Source organism: Microcaecilia unicolor, chromosome 6 (assembly GCF_901765095.1).
Source record: "Microcaecilia unicolor chromosome 6, aMicUni1.1, whole genome shotgun sequence".
In the NCBI taxonomy this organism is placed as follows: Eukaryota; Metazoa; Chordata; class Amphibia; order Gymnophiona; family Siphonopidae; genus Microcaecilia; species Microcaecilia unicolor.
The window spans coordinates 325,503,768-325,516,436 of record NC_044036.1 but is presented as its reverse complement, the minus strand read 5'-3'; the positions used below and the strand labels follow the sequence as shown (position 1 = coordinate 325,516,436).

The window sequence follows — 12,669 nt, the reverse complement described above, 5'->3', positions numbered from 1 at the left end:
AGGACTAGAGGGCATGAGTTGAAGCTACAGTGTGGTAAATTTAAAACGAATCGGAGAAAATTTTTCTTCACCCAACGTGTAATTAGACTCTGGAATTCGTTGCCGGAGAACGTGGTACGGGCGGTTAGCTTGACGGAGTTTAAAAAGGGGTTAGATAGATTCCTAAAGGACAAGTCCATAGACCGCTATTAAATGGACTTGGAAAAATTCCGCATTTTTAGGTATAACTTGTCTGGAATGTTTTTACGTTTGGGGAGCGTGCCAGGTGCCCTTGACCTGGATTGGCCACTGTCGGTGACAGGATGCTGGGCTAGATGGACCTTTGGTCTTTCCCAGTATGGCACTACTTATGTACTTATTATTCTATAACAGCGTGCATAACTTAATTGTCTGAACAAGCCAATCAGCATTGTCAACAGCACTTAACAAGCAATAATGAGTGCTAATTGGCAATAATTAGAATCTATGTGCAGAAGTCCGTAAGCGTATTCTATAATGCAGTGCACTTAAATTTTAATGCGCACAGGCAAAAAGGGGTACGGTTACAGGTGGGGAAAAGGGCATTCCAAAATTTATGCACCTCTGTGCCTAAATCTACGTACCGGGATTTACATCACGTTTTCATTGGTGTAAACGGAGGCACATAGCTTTAGGTGCTAGAATACCAACTAAGTGTATTTATTTATTTATTTATTTATTTGTATCCCACATTTTCCCACCTATTTGCAGGCTCAATGTGGCTTACATTGTTCAGTCATGGCGATCGCCATTTCCGGAGTGAGAGATACAAGTGGCATTACATGAGAGATCATGATTGGCATAGTAGATTAAACAGTCAAGTATAAACAGTTCATATTCGGGATGAGAGATAGAGTGGTATTGCGTTAGAGTTCATTCGTGGTAGAGTAGACTTTGGTAGTCAAGTATAGTGAGTTGGGATTTTATCTAGTTCAGGCTTGAGTTTCGTTGTCTGTTAGTTAGGTTGTATCATTGTGGTATGCCTTTTTGAACAGGCTGGTCTTCAGTGATCTCCGAAAGTCAGTTAGGTCGCGGATTTTTCTCAAGGCAAGTAGTAATGTACTCCATAGCTGCGTGCTTATGTAGGGGAAGCTGGATGCATATGTTAACATATTTTCTATATAACACGCCTAAATCTAGAATACACTTAACCGGAAATGTTTTCCATGTGGAATTTTCAGGCACCATATATAGAATCTGGCTCTTTATGGACAAACGGGTGTGTGTGTGTGTGTGTGTGTGTGTGTGTGGGGTGGGGGGTGTCACTACTTCTTGTTATTCCTTATTCAGAGGCTATGAAATTTCACCACTGTGTAACAGGATTAAATGAACTCCCTTCTCTGGTATGATTTGGAAGTGAAGCTGAAAAGCCACCGCATGTTTTCCACTGAAATATCAACAGAGCCGGCTAGTGAAAGACGCACGTTGATAGATTTTCAAAATATGGTTTATCACATTACTACCGTAATAAGCCACCTAAATGTGTCAGTTCGTTACCATAATACGAGTGGATTGGATGAAAGGAAGTGCTGGAGTGATGGACAGGAACATCAGCTCTTTGTCCTCTTAATTGAGGTAGGGCGCCACAAGGAACTTGTCAGACCAGAAACCTGTCACTTTTTAAAAAAATCCACAATAACGTATACTCACTGTTTTATTCTATAATGCAAGATATTGTCATTTAAACATTTCTTCTTTCTTAGAAGTCCCAGCCTTATGCCTTTTCCAGTTTCAAAATTCTCCATAAGCTATATGACTTTCTGTTTTAAAATCAGCTCATGGCTTAACAGAGGGGTCGTTTTACCAAGCTTTGGTAAAAAGGACCCTGCGGTAGCGGCAGCGGTTGTTTTTGCCGCACTCCAGGACCATTTTTTACTGCAGGGGGTAAAAAAAGGCCGAAAATTGATCTTACTGCCAGGTTAGCGCCATGCTAATAATTATGGAAAAATTTCCGAAGCACTGGAAATGTCACACGCTTGAGGCGGAACTGATGCTGGTGGCCACATTGGGTCTACGGTAGTTTCAGGTCGCCACATGACCAGGGGTGTAGCTAGGTGGGGCCAAGGGCCCCCACAGATTTAGCCCTAGCCCCCTCTACTTTCGACTCCCCCCACCGCCGACCCTCCCCCGCCACTTTCGACCTCCCTCCCACCACCTTTGACCCTCCCCACCTGCCCAGGTACCTTTGCTGGTGGGGGTCACCAACTCCCGCCAGCTGAAGTCCTCTTTAGCGCCGGTCTCTGGCGTGTTCGCTGATCTGTTTCTGTGAGTCTTGACTCCTGATGTCCTGCTCTGAATAGGGCAGGGCACCATCATTTTGAAGGCAGCACTGGATGAGGAGGGAGTGTGCTACTCCCTCGTCCATTGGAGAGATGCAGGGGAGAGAGGGGCCCAAGATGGGTGGGCAGAAGAACCCCGCCTCATCCCACAGATGATGTGGTCTCTCCTCTCACCTGCATGCCATATGGTCTCTCAAATATCCTCCCTCTCCTGCATACCTTTTAAATAGCAGATTTTCACCAGCAACAGGCAGCAATTAATACACACAGCTGATGTTGGCTCCATACCCTTCCCTCTGATGCAACTTCCTGTTTCCACCTAGGCAAGAATACATCAGAGCGAAGGCTATGGGGCTGGTGCGAGCAGTATGCATCAGTCACTGCTCACTGCAGGCGAAGATCTGCTATTTACAAGGTATGCAGGAGGGACAGTTGTTGGGAGTTTTCGGATGGTGGGGCTTGGGGATCCCTGCCAGCCACATTATAGCTATGCTGGTACTAGGTGGGCCTGAGCCCAAAGTGGGTGGGCCTGGGCCCACCCAAGCCCACCCTTGGCTACGCCACTGTGTTGGGGTGTTAAGGGGGCTGGAGATCCACTGGACCTCCAGCCACCAGGTCCTTGTGTCAGTGTGGGGGGGGATGTCAGGGAGTTGGATGTCCGCCAGACCTTCTGCCCCCGTGTGGCTGTCCTGGGGAGGAAGGTGTTGGGGCTTGGGGGGAGGGCACTAGGCACCAGGGCCTTGATTGCTTTTGGGAGGGTTTGGGGGGATTGCAAGCTTGCAAATGCATGCTGGAGAGGGCTCCTCATTCCTCCCCAGTGCTCCACAAAGCCTAATGCCAGCTCTCCTAGAGAATACCCTTTCCAAGGAGCTCCCTCTACTAGATCACTGAACCTAGCCACATTGATGACTCTTTAACAGGTGTAAACAACAGAACATGGATTGAATTGCGAGGGTATATGAAAGATGCACAAATGGGCAGTAGCCAGGGTTGTAGCCCTGATGACAAGGAGGGATGTAGAAGGCGAGTAAGAAAGTTTTCTTGCTGCTGACTCTTACCGCTGATAGCTTTTCTCCTGTGGATCTCTGGAGATGGTGGTGGAGATGGAAGACAATCTAGGTGAGAGGAGGTGGAATTAGTTTTCTTTTGACTTTGCTCTTCGGAGGGGTCTATAAACTTTGTAATAGGCAAACCAGTCATCGGCTGCTTGTATCTCGCAAACTGCAGTGCATCCATGATCCATCGCATTATACGCCAGATTTCATCTGTTTGCTAGGGGAGATACATAATAGTGACACACAAAACAAGTCTTAGATATCAAATCATTACGGGTAAAGTGTTACTCCACTAGACTACTCAGAAGTAAAGGTCAACAACAAAGGTCAGCATTGGAGCGCCAACTCTCCACTGGGTCACAGCCAAATGAACAAGGGAAGTAAAAAGATGATGTTGCCTGGCTAACCAAAATGGTGATGCAAAATAGAAAGTTGGAAGGAAGAGAGAAAGAAGGAGCAATATGCTGGTATCCAGCTCTTAACCGGATAAGTTAACCCATTAGTGCCCAATGTTCCCATAATAAGCCATATGGTGGGAATGTTGGGCAGTAATGGGTTAACTGGACACATCAGACCACATAAAGCACAGCCTTATCTTTGTCCAGTGAACTTATCTAGTTAAGGCAAGACCGGCTCAACCTATGGACCAGGTAAGGCACTGGCTCAGGGTGCCAAAAATCCCAGTTCAGCATCTCTCTCTTTCTCCTTTCCCTCTTCCCTGCAGGTGGAGGGGAGGAGGGGAGGGAGAAATGCTGGACCAGGATTTGGAAGCTATCAGATCACAGATGGGGGGGGGGGGGGGGGGGCTAATACAAAAATTGGCTTAGGGCACAACAGTACCTAAATGCTAAAAATGCTAGTGCTTCTAGCCCAGCTTAGTAAACAGGGTCCCATATATTTATGCAACCTAACCGCCTAAAATTTTGCTAAATAAAAATGTTTTCAACAACCTTTGAAAAGTCATGTAATTAGATTGCCTCCTAATGTCACTTGGCAAAATCATTGTGTAGCTGCTAAATATGCAAATGTACTGGAAAAAAACCTTTTTATGGACCACCTTTCTAAGATTCAGAAATTGTAAAATTAAGAAACATTTAGATCCCAGAGTAATATTTCTAATGGACAGTCCCATTAAACCAGACATGTAAGCAGGGGTTTCACCATGCACTATTAGAAATACCAAACAACAAAGTTTAAAAATAACTCGCGCTGGCATTGGGAACCGGGGAATTTGCATCAGCAGTGGGGTAACTATCAAATTTAGAAGACCCAAAAATCAATCAAGCAGTAGTATTTAACAGAGTTTGAAGTTTTTTAGTTCCTACATCCTTACATCCACTGTAAATATGTGACAATATCATGGCTTGCACAATCGATCTAAACACTTTGGGGTCCTTTCACCAAGCTACTACTACTACTTATCACTTCTATAGCGCTACAAGGCATATGCAGCGCTGTACACCATACATGAAAAGACAGTCCCTGCTCAAAGAGCTCACGATCTAAATATGACAGACAAACAGACAGAGAGGTAAGGGAATAAAAGAGGTGGGGATAAAAGGGTACAGGGCAAGTGAGTAGTGGTCAGGAGTCAAAAGCAGCGTTAAAGAGGTGGGCTTTTAGCTTGGATTTGAAAACAGTCAAAGACGGGGCTATACGTACAAGCTCGGGAAGTCTATTCCAGGTGTGAGGTGCAGCGAGATAAAAGGAACAGAGTCTGGAATTAGCAGTAGAGGAGAAGGGGGACAGACAAGAGAGATTTATCCACAGAACGGAGTACCCGAGGGGGGGCGTAGGGAGAGACAAGAGTGGAGAGGTACTGGGGAGCGGTAGAGTGAATGCACTTATAGGTCAGTAAGAGAAGCTGTGGGAAAAGGGCTCTGCGCTAGCGGTGGGGGCCATTTTTTCTGCAGCCAGTAAAAGCCACGCGGTGAGATAACTCTTACTGCATGGCCATCTGGCAGGGAGCCCTTACTGTCACCCATTGAGGTGGTGATAGGGGCTCCCGTGCTAACCCGGCGGTAACCGGGCAGCTCAAGGCGATGCCTGATTACCGCCAGGTTATCGCTGTGCAAGCCATTTCCGGGGGGGTTTCTTTTACCCCCGGATATGGTGCGCACTCGGGGAAGGACTACCGCCGGCAACCACGTTGGGCTGGTGGTACTCCCGGCAGAGTGAACAGTAAGCCTGCATTGGGCTTACCGTCAATCTGTAAAAGGGCCCCTTCAGGACTAAAACTAGACCTCACGCAACATAATTTCCTCAATACTTCCAATACCTTATTAGCTACAGCTTATATTTGCTCTTCAAATGAAAGACATTTATCAAAAATTACTGTTAAGATTTTAAGGGAGGATTCCAGTGGGAAGCTAACACTGTCAATACATAAGCTGACCTCGTTTCCCATATTAAATTTATTCCCAAACAGTATGAACTTCGTTTTATCCGTATTGATGTAAAAGGACACGTGATCTTTCGGGGCATGTATACCCCTGCACAATTTTAAGAACTCTTTTCAATGTAAAACATGTTTTACATGCAGAAATTTTGCCCATCAACACTGATGCACTTCATACTATACCAGTTAATATGGTTTCTCATAATAATAATAATAATAATAATAATAATAATAATAATAATAATGATATGCCCAATGGATAAATTCACAAAACGTCACCAAAATTCGGATGCCAGGATGATGCCTGCTAGGCGTGGATTCTGTAACCGCCTTTGTGCGCAGAACTGCCATTTCAGAATACTAGAGTACGTCTGCATTTATGCACCTAACTTAAGGCCAAGCACTCACGCTATCTTCCGCCTTAACCGATATACTCATATCACCCCTCTCCTCAAGTCACTTCACTGGCTCCCAATCAGATACCGCATACAGTTCAAGCTTCTCTTACTCACCTACAAATGCACTCGATCTGCGGCCCCTCCGTACGTCTCTACCCTCACGTCCCTACCCGTAACCTCCGCTCTCAAGACAAATCCCTCCTTTCAGTACCCTTCTCCACCACCTCCAACTCCAGGCTCCGTCCCTTCTATCTCGCCTCACCCCATGCCTGGAACACACTCCCTGAGCCCATACGCCGTGCCCCCTCCCTACCCATCTTCAAATCAATGCTCAAAGCCCACCTCTTCAATGTTGCCTTCGGCTCCTAATCACTACACCACTTCTCAGGAAACTTATCTACCCCAACTTGACATTTCGTCCATTAGATTGTAAGCTCTTCCGAGCAGGGACCGTCCTTAATTGTTAATTTGTACAGCGCTGCGTAACCCTAGTAGCGCTCTAGAAATGTTAAGTAGTAGTAGTAGTAGCTTGGATACAAACTTAGATTTAACTCTCTAGGGAAGGGAAGTACCCAAATGTGATTCACCTTGAGTTATGGCTGAAAAAGCATGAGCTAAATCCAACTAAATAAAAAGAAAACATATATTGATACGTTTTGGAATATATTTTCCTATAAGTTCCATTGAATTGCCTGAAGAAAATAATATTCATTTTCCTGGAAAAAAACAGAAAAATGGAGCCAGCTGGTAACCCAACAGTCATAAATCAAGAGTATTCTAGTAAGCCCATGCTTTTTCGTTGCCTGGTTGAGTTGCAGCTTTTAGCGTTTCGAATCCTACGATCTGCTTTAAAATTCATGCCCTTAAGAATATTCAGTTTGACTTTCTGTTTGCTCTCTGGCCTCTGTGCCTAAAGCTGCCCTATTTCAATGGCCGCCCCTGCTTCTTATAAAGTGTGGTTTGTGTAGTGACTTGAGTGCTGTTTAAGATCTAGGCTTGTGGTTTGTGGGTAGCATTGAAGATTATGTGGTGGGCCAAGAAGAAGTCTCCCCTAGGTAATACACAGCTGGTTTTCATTACGGAGGAAAAATTGACAGGGGCAGAGCCCTGTCCTGAATATTACAACATAAAGCCGTGAGGTTAGAAAGGCCAACACTTCTTCAGAAAGAAAACAGAAGAATACCCAACGCGTATGCCCAGAAATATTTACTCTCTTCAAGGCAGACTGCTTAGTTATTCGATTTACGTTATTTTGTTAGCTTAGCCGATGACTGGATTACATATAAACACTTTCAAGAGGACGGTATCGCCATTAAAACATAAGTCAAGGATCATATGACAGGATATCTTTTATTGAGCTAATTAAAAATGCTTGGGGCATGTTGTGAAGAGGGAGGCCAAAGGCCAAGTGACTCTAACCAACCAAGAAGTGTTTAAATGACCCAATAAAATCTAGACTACTCTAATTTCTTTATATTGTTGAGAATGATGCCTTTTTACACTGCATGACTCTGATTCTGTCAGCTTAAATTTATACCAGTCTATAAAGTAACATTGTGGAGACTGTATTTTTAATGACCGTTTTTTTGAATATCATCTTTTCTTTCCATCTTTATGCACTCTACTCATTCGGAGGCAACTCCGTCATATTTCCTTGAGTCTTCATATACAGCTGTCTGGGATTGGGTAGAGGGAGACCTTCTCTATTTATATTTTCTACTCTTCCTCGTATCTTATCCAGCCAATGTGGTGACTGACCTCTCAGGTTTAGGACTGGACCTCAGCAGCAGCAGAGGAGGGTGTACAGGATAGGATTCCTTCTGGAGATTGGCTTCTGAATCAGACATGAAACACTGAGAGGCAATTCTGTAAGTGGGCACCTCTGTTCAAGTGTCCTGATGTCATGTGGTGAAAGCCTATTTTGTCACAGCATCTGGGCACCAGGATTCCATTACAGAATAGTAGTATAACCTCGTATTTACGCAGCCATAGATCTGATGTAACTGCAGTAACATAAATGTGCCAAAGGTGTGTGTAACTTACAGTATCCTGGAAATTATTGTGCTCAGTTTTGTATAGGCAGGGCCGCCGAGAGACTGGGCCGGCCCGGGGCAGGGCCAGGCCCGGGGCCCCGCCCCTGCCACCCTTGCCGCTGCCACTCTCCACCCCCCCAAGGTCACCATCGCTCCCCCCGAGATTGCCGCAGCCACTGCTCCGACCCCCACCAAGGTCGCCACCGCTCCCCCCTCCAAGATCGCCGCAGCCACTGCTCCCCCCTCCACCCCCCGAGGTCGCCGCCGCTCCCCCCCCTCTGTTTGCCACTGGGCCGGGCCCCCTGCATTGAAATCGCAGTCTCACCTCCATGAAAGCAGCGCTGCAGGCAGCAGAACGCCTCCCTTCGACCCTCCTTCCCTCCTTGTGTCTCGCCCTCGCGGAAATTACGTCAGACGAGGGCGGGACACAGGGAGGGAAGGAGGGCCGAAAGGAGGCATTCTGCTGCCTGCAGCGCTGCTTTCACGGAGGTGAGGCTGCGATTTCAATGCAGGGGGCAGACAGTAGACGACGGAGGGCGGGTGGGACTGCGGTGCCGGGCCCCCCTTGGATGCCCGGTCCTGGGGAATTATGCCCCCCTGCCCCCCCTCTCGGCGGCTATGTGTATAGGATGCCCACCATGTCGGCACTGGGAAAGTGACTTAATTGGCCAGAAATGGCTCCTGTGTGGTGATGGCGCTCAAAAATGCAAACAGGATGCTAGGAATTATTAGGAGAGGGATGCATAATAAGACCCAAAATATTATAATGCCTCTGTATCACTCTATGGTGCAACCTCACCTTGAGTATTGCATTCAATTCTGGTTGCCGTATCTCAAAAAAGACATAGCGGAATTAGAAAAGGTTCACAGAAGAGCCAAAATGATAAAGGGGATGGAACTGCTCCCATATGAGGAAAGGCTAAAGAGGTTAGGGCTCTTCAGCTTGGAAAAGCGATGGTTGTGGTGGGATATGAATGCGGTCTACAAAATCCTGAGTGGTGTGGAGGGGTGGAGGTAAATTGATTTTTCACTCATTCAGAAAGTACAAAGACCAGGGAACACTTAATGAAATTGCATGGAAATACTTTTAAAATAAATAGGAAGAGGTATTTTTTAACTCAAAGAATAGTTAATCTCTGGAACTTGTTCCTGGAGGATGTGGTAACAGCGGTTAGTGTTTCTGGGTTTAAAAAAGGTTTGGACAAGTTCCTAGAGGAGAAGGTCCATAGTCTGTTATTGAGATGGACATGGTGGACATCACTACTTGCCCTGGGATTGGTAGCATGGAATGTTGCTACACTTTAAAGGGGCAAATCAAACGGGGCGCCCAAGATTTCCTGGGGACGTCCTCGCAGGATAGCCACGCTGTATTATCGAAAGAAGATGGGCGGCCATCTTTCGTTTCATAATACGGTCGGGGATGCCCAAATCTCAACATTTAGGTCGGCCTTAGAGATGGTCGTCCCCGATTTTCGGTGATAATGGAAACCGAGGACGCCCATCTCAGAAGCGACCAAATCCAAGCCATTTGGTTGTGGGAGGAGCCAGCATTCGTAGTGCACTGGTCCCCCTCACATGCCAGGACACCAACCAGGCACCCTAGGGGGCACTGCAGTGGACTTCAGAAATTGCTCCCAGGTGCATAGCTCCCTTACCTTGGGTGCTGAGCACCCCAAACCCCACTACCCACAACTGTATAACACTACCATAGCCCTAAGGGGTGAAGGGGGGCACCTACATCTGGGTACAGTGGGTTTCATGTGGGTTTTGAAGTGCTCACATTTACCAGCACGAGTGTAACAGTATGGGCCTGGGTCCGCCTGCCTGAAGTGCACTGCACCCACTAAAACTGCTCCAGGAACCTGTATACTGCTGTCAGGGAGCTGGGTATTACATTTGAGGCTGGCATACAGGCTGGCAAAAAATATTTAAAAAATATTTTTTTTAGGGTGGGAGGGGTTAGTGACCACTGGGGGAGTAAGGGGAGGTCATCCCCGATTCCCTCCGGTGGTCATCTGGTCAGATCGGGCACCTTTTTGAAGCTTGGTCGCAAGAAAAAATGGACCAAGTAAAGTCTGCCAAATGCTCATCTTTTTTCCATTATCGGTCGAGGACGCCCATAACGTTCAATAACTGTAACTACAACACATTACCACTCGACCTCTATTTTGATTGATTTCTTTCTATGCCTGTATGCCTAATTCTATCGTGTCAACATATTCTCTATGTAACACCAATTGTAACTTCTACTCTGGAATGGCAAATGCCATAACAGAGTTTTGTAAGCCACATTGAGCCTGCAAATAGGTGGGAAAATGTGGGATACAAATGCAACAAATAATAATAATAATGTGTTAAGCAATGCCCCAGTCCCGCCTTGGCTGTGCTTCCGACACACCCCCATGAACTTTGGTTGTCCCCGCAACGGAAAGCAGTTGAGGACACCCAAAATCGGCTTTCAATTATGCCGATTTGGGCGACCCTGAGAGAAGGGCGCCCATCTCCCGATTTGTGTAGGAAGATGGGCGCCCTTGTCTTTCAAAAATAAACCTGTTTGTGATTCTGAATGGAATCTTGCTGCTCTTTGGAGGTTCTACATGGAATGCTGCTACTCTTTGGGATTCTGAATGGAATCTTATTATTCTTTGGGGTTCTACATGGAATGTTGCTACTAATTGGGTTTCTGCCAGGTACTTGTTACCTGGATTGGCCACTGTTGGAAGCAGGATACTAGGCTAGATGTGGCCCCATGCTTGTTTTTTTTTTTGTTGCGGCCACTGGAGACAGGAAGTATACGGCGTTCAGGACTCAGAGGCGACTGCGAAGGAGGATGAATGAAAACAGGAGACGGGATGAAGTCAAAAAATTGAAGCCAATATGTTAGTAGTCTCTGTTTCCATTCCCATTCAAAAAAAAGCAAGCAAACCTATGAGCTGCTGCATCCGAGTTGTCATTCTTTATTGTTGGTAGCATTTTTTAAATTTAATCTCACTTCTATTTTTAAACATGCTGGCTTGTGCAGCATACAGATGTACAAAAAGGAAGTATAGTAATGGAATAACGTTTCATAGGTAGAGTAGTAATTTGTTATAAATCATAATCAGTGTGTCATTTGGAGGGACTGGTTATAGGGACACCCTAGTACTGATATATTAGTGCAGATAAAAGGATGGAGACCTGTGTGGCTGGAGGAGGGGGCAGAGACCTGTGTGGCCGGGGGGGGGGGGGGGCAGAGGTAGGGGGGTGCCGCAAAAAATCGGACACAAAGAGTGCCGTGAACTGAAAATGTTTGGGAACCACAGTTATAGGAGATGATATTCAAAGTGATTTAACTGGCCAGAAATGGCTCCTGGGTAGTTAAACTGCCTGTCAGGGGCTAATGTTCAATGGCACTTAACTAGTTAGAGCTCCGAAAATAACTGGTTAGCCATGAACTGAAAATGGGCTATTTTGGGGGTGTTCGGGGGTACAGCTGGTCAGTTAAGTGCCGATATTCAGCAATTAACCGACCAGCCTGCTTATTTTTGAAAGAGATGGCCGGCCATCTTCCGACACAAATCGGGAGATGGCCGGCCATGTCCTCTCTCCCTGCTTCTGATGATCTCATCACTCTCCTATTGGTCAAGTTGGAGCAGGAATGAGGCTTGAGATGTACCAAGCCTCATTCCAGCTCCAAATTTGACCTACCAGTGCGGCTGTCCAAAACCCTCCCCGAAAGTCGTAACCTGCAACCATTGGAAACTTTCTGTGGCTACTAAAAAGCCTTGGTGCTGGCAACCCTGTGTGAAATGTTGGAGTAACCTTCCAGTAAATATTAGATCAGAACTTTGTTATGTGAAAATTAAAAAGCTATTGAAAGTTTTTCTTTTTCAAAAATGTAATATAATTGAGCTTATTTTAGTAAATGTATATGACTTTGTTTAATTTTGCTTTGTATATTGTTAGTATTGCTAATTTTCTTTTATTGTAATCCATACCGAGCCAATAAGTGTGCAGCGGAATAAAAATCGTAATTGTAATGTAATGTACTAAAGAGGTTTTCCTGTTTTAAAAAAGACAAGAAAGATGCCTAGTACTAGTCAATGTTATCCATTCACACAAGAATAAAAGAGGGAAAGGAAAGTACCTGTATGTAATCCAAAACTTGCTCATGCCGTTGCTTGGCGGTTGCTACTTCAGCATCTGAGATTGCTTCTCGCAAGGACTGCTGCGTTATTAGCGAATCCAGCTCCAACACAGCAGAGAGTCGGCAATACAGGCTAATCAGTTTCTCCTTGTAAGTGCAAAAATGGACTGCAGATTGAAAAGAAAGGAGAATTCCTGGTATCACAACCGGGTACTTTCTGGAATGGAAGCAAACTTAAAATGAAGCTTACTAATGAGCACAAAGGCAATGGAACATCACCCCGGTGATCAACAAAGAGGAGAAAGTGTACAAGAAGTGCAGAATTTTTATTTTATGTTTCTTCTACTAACCTATAAACGTAC

The 12,669-nt window shown here is 45.6% G+C and overlaps 1 protein-coding gene across 1 annotated transcript in view; it reads right to left on the bottom strand.

The window, feature by feature from the left end:
• ANKFN1 (ankyrin repeat and fibronectin type III domain containing 1) overlaps nt 1-12,669 on the bottom strand; it is a 161,348-nt gene that overhangs the window by 14,884 nt on the left and 133,795 nt on the right. The window contains 2 exon segments of the mRNA XM_030206448.1: nt 3,356-3,569; nt 12,308-12,474. Coding sequence (XP_030062308.1) covers nt 3,356-3,569; nt 12,308-12,474 — 381 coding nt within the window.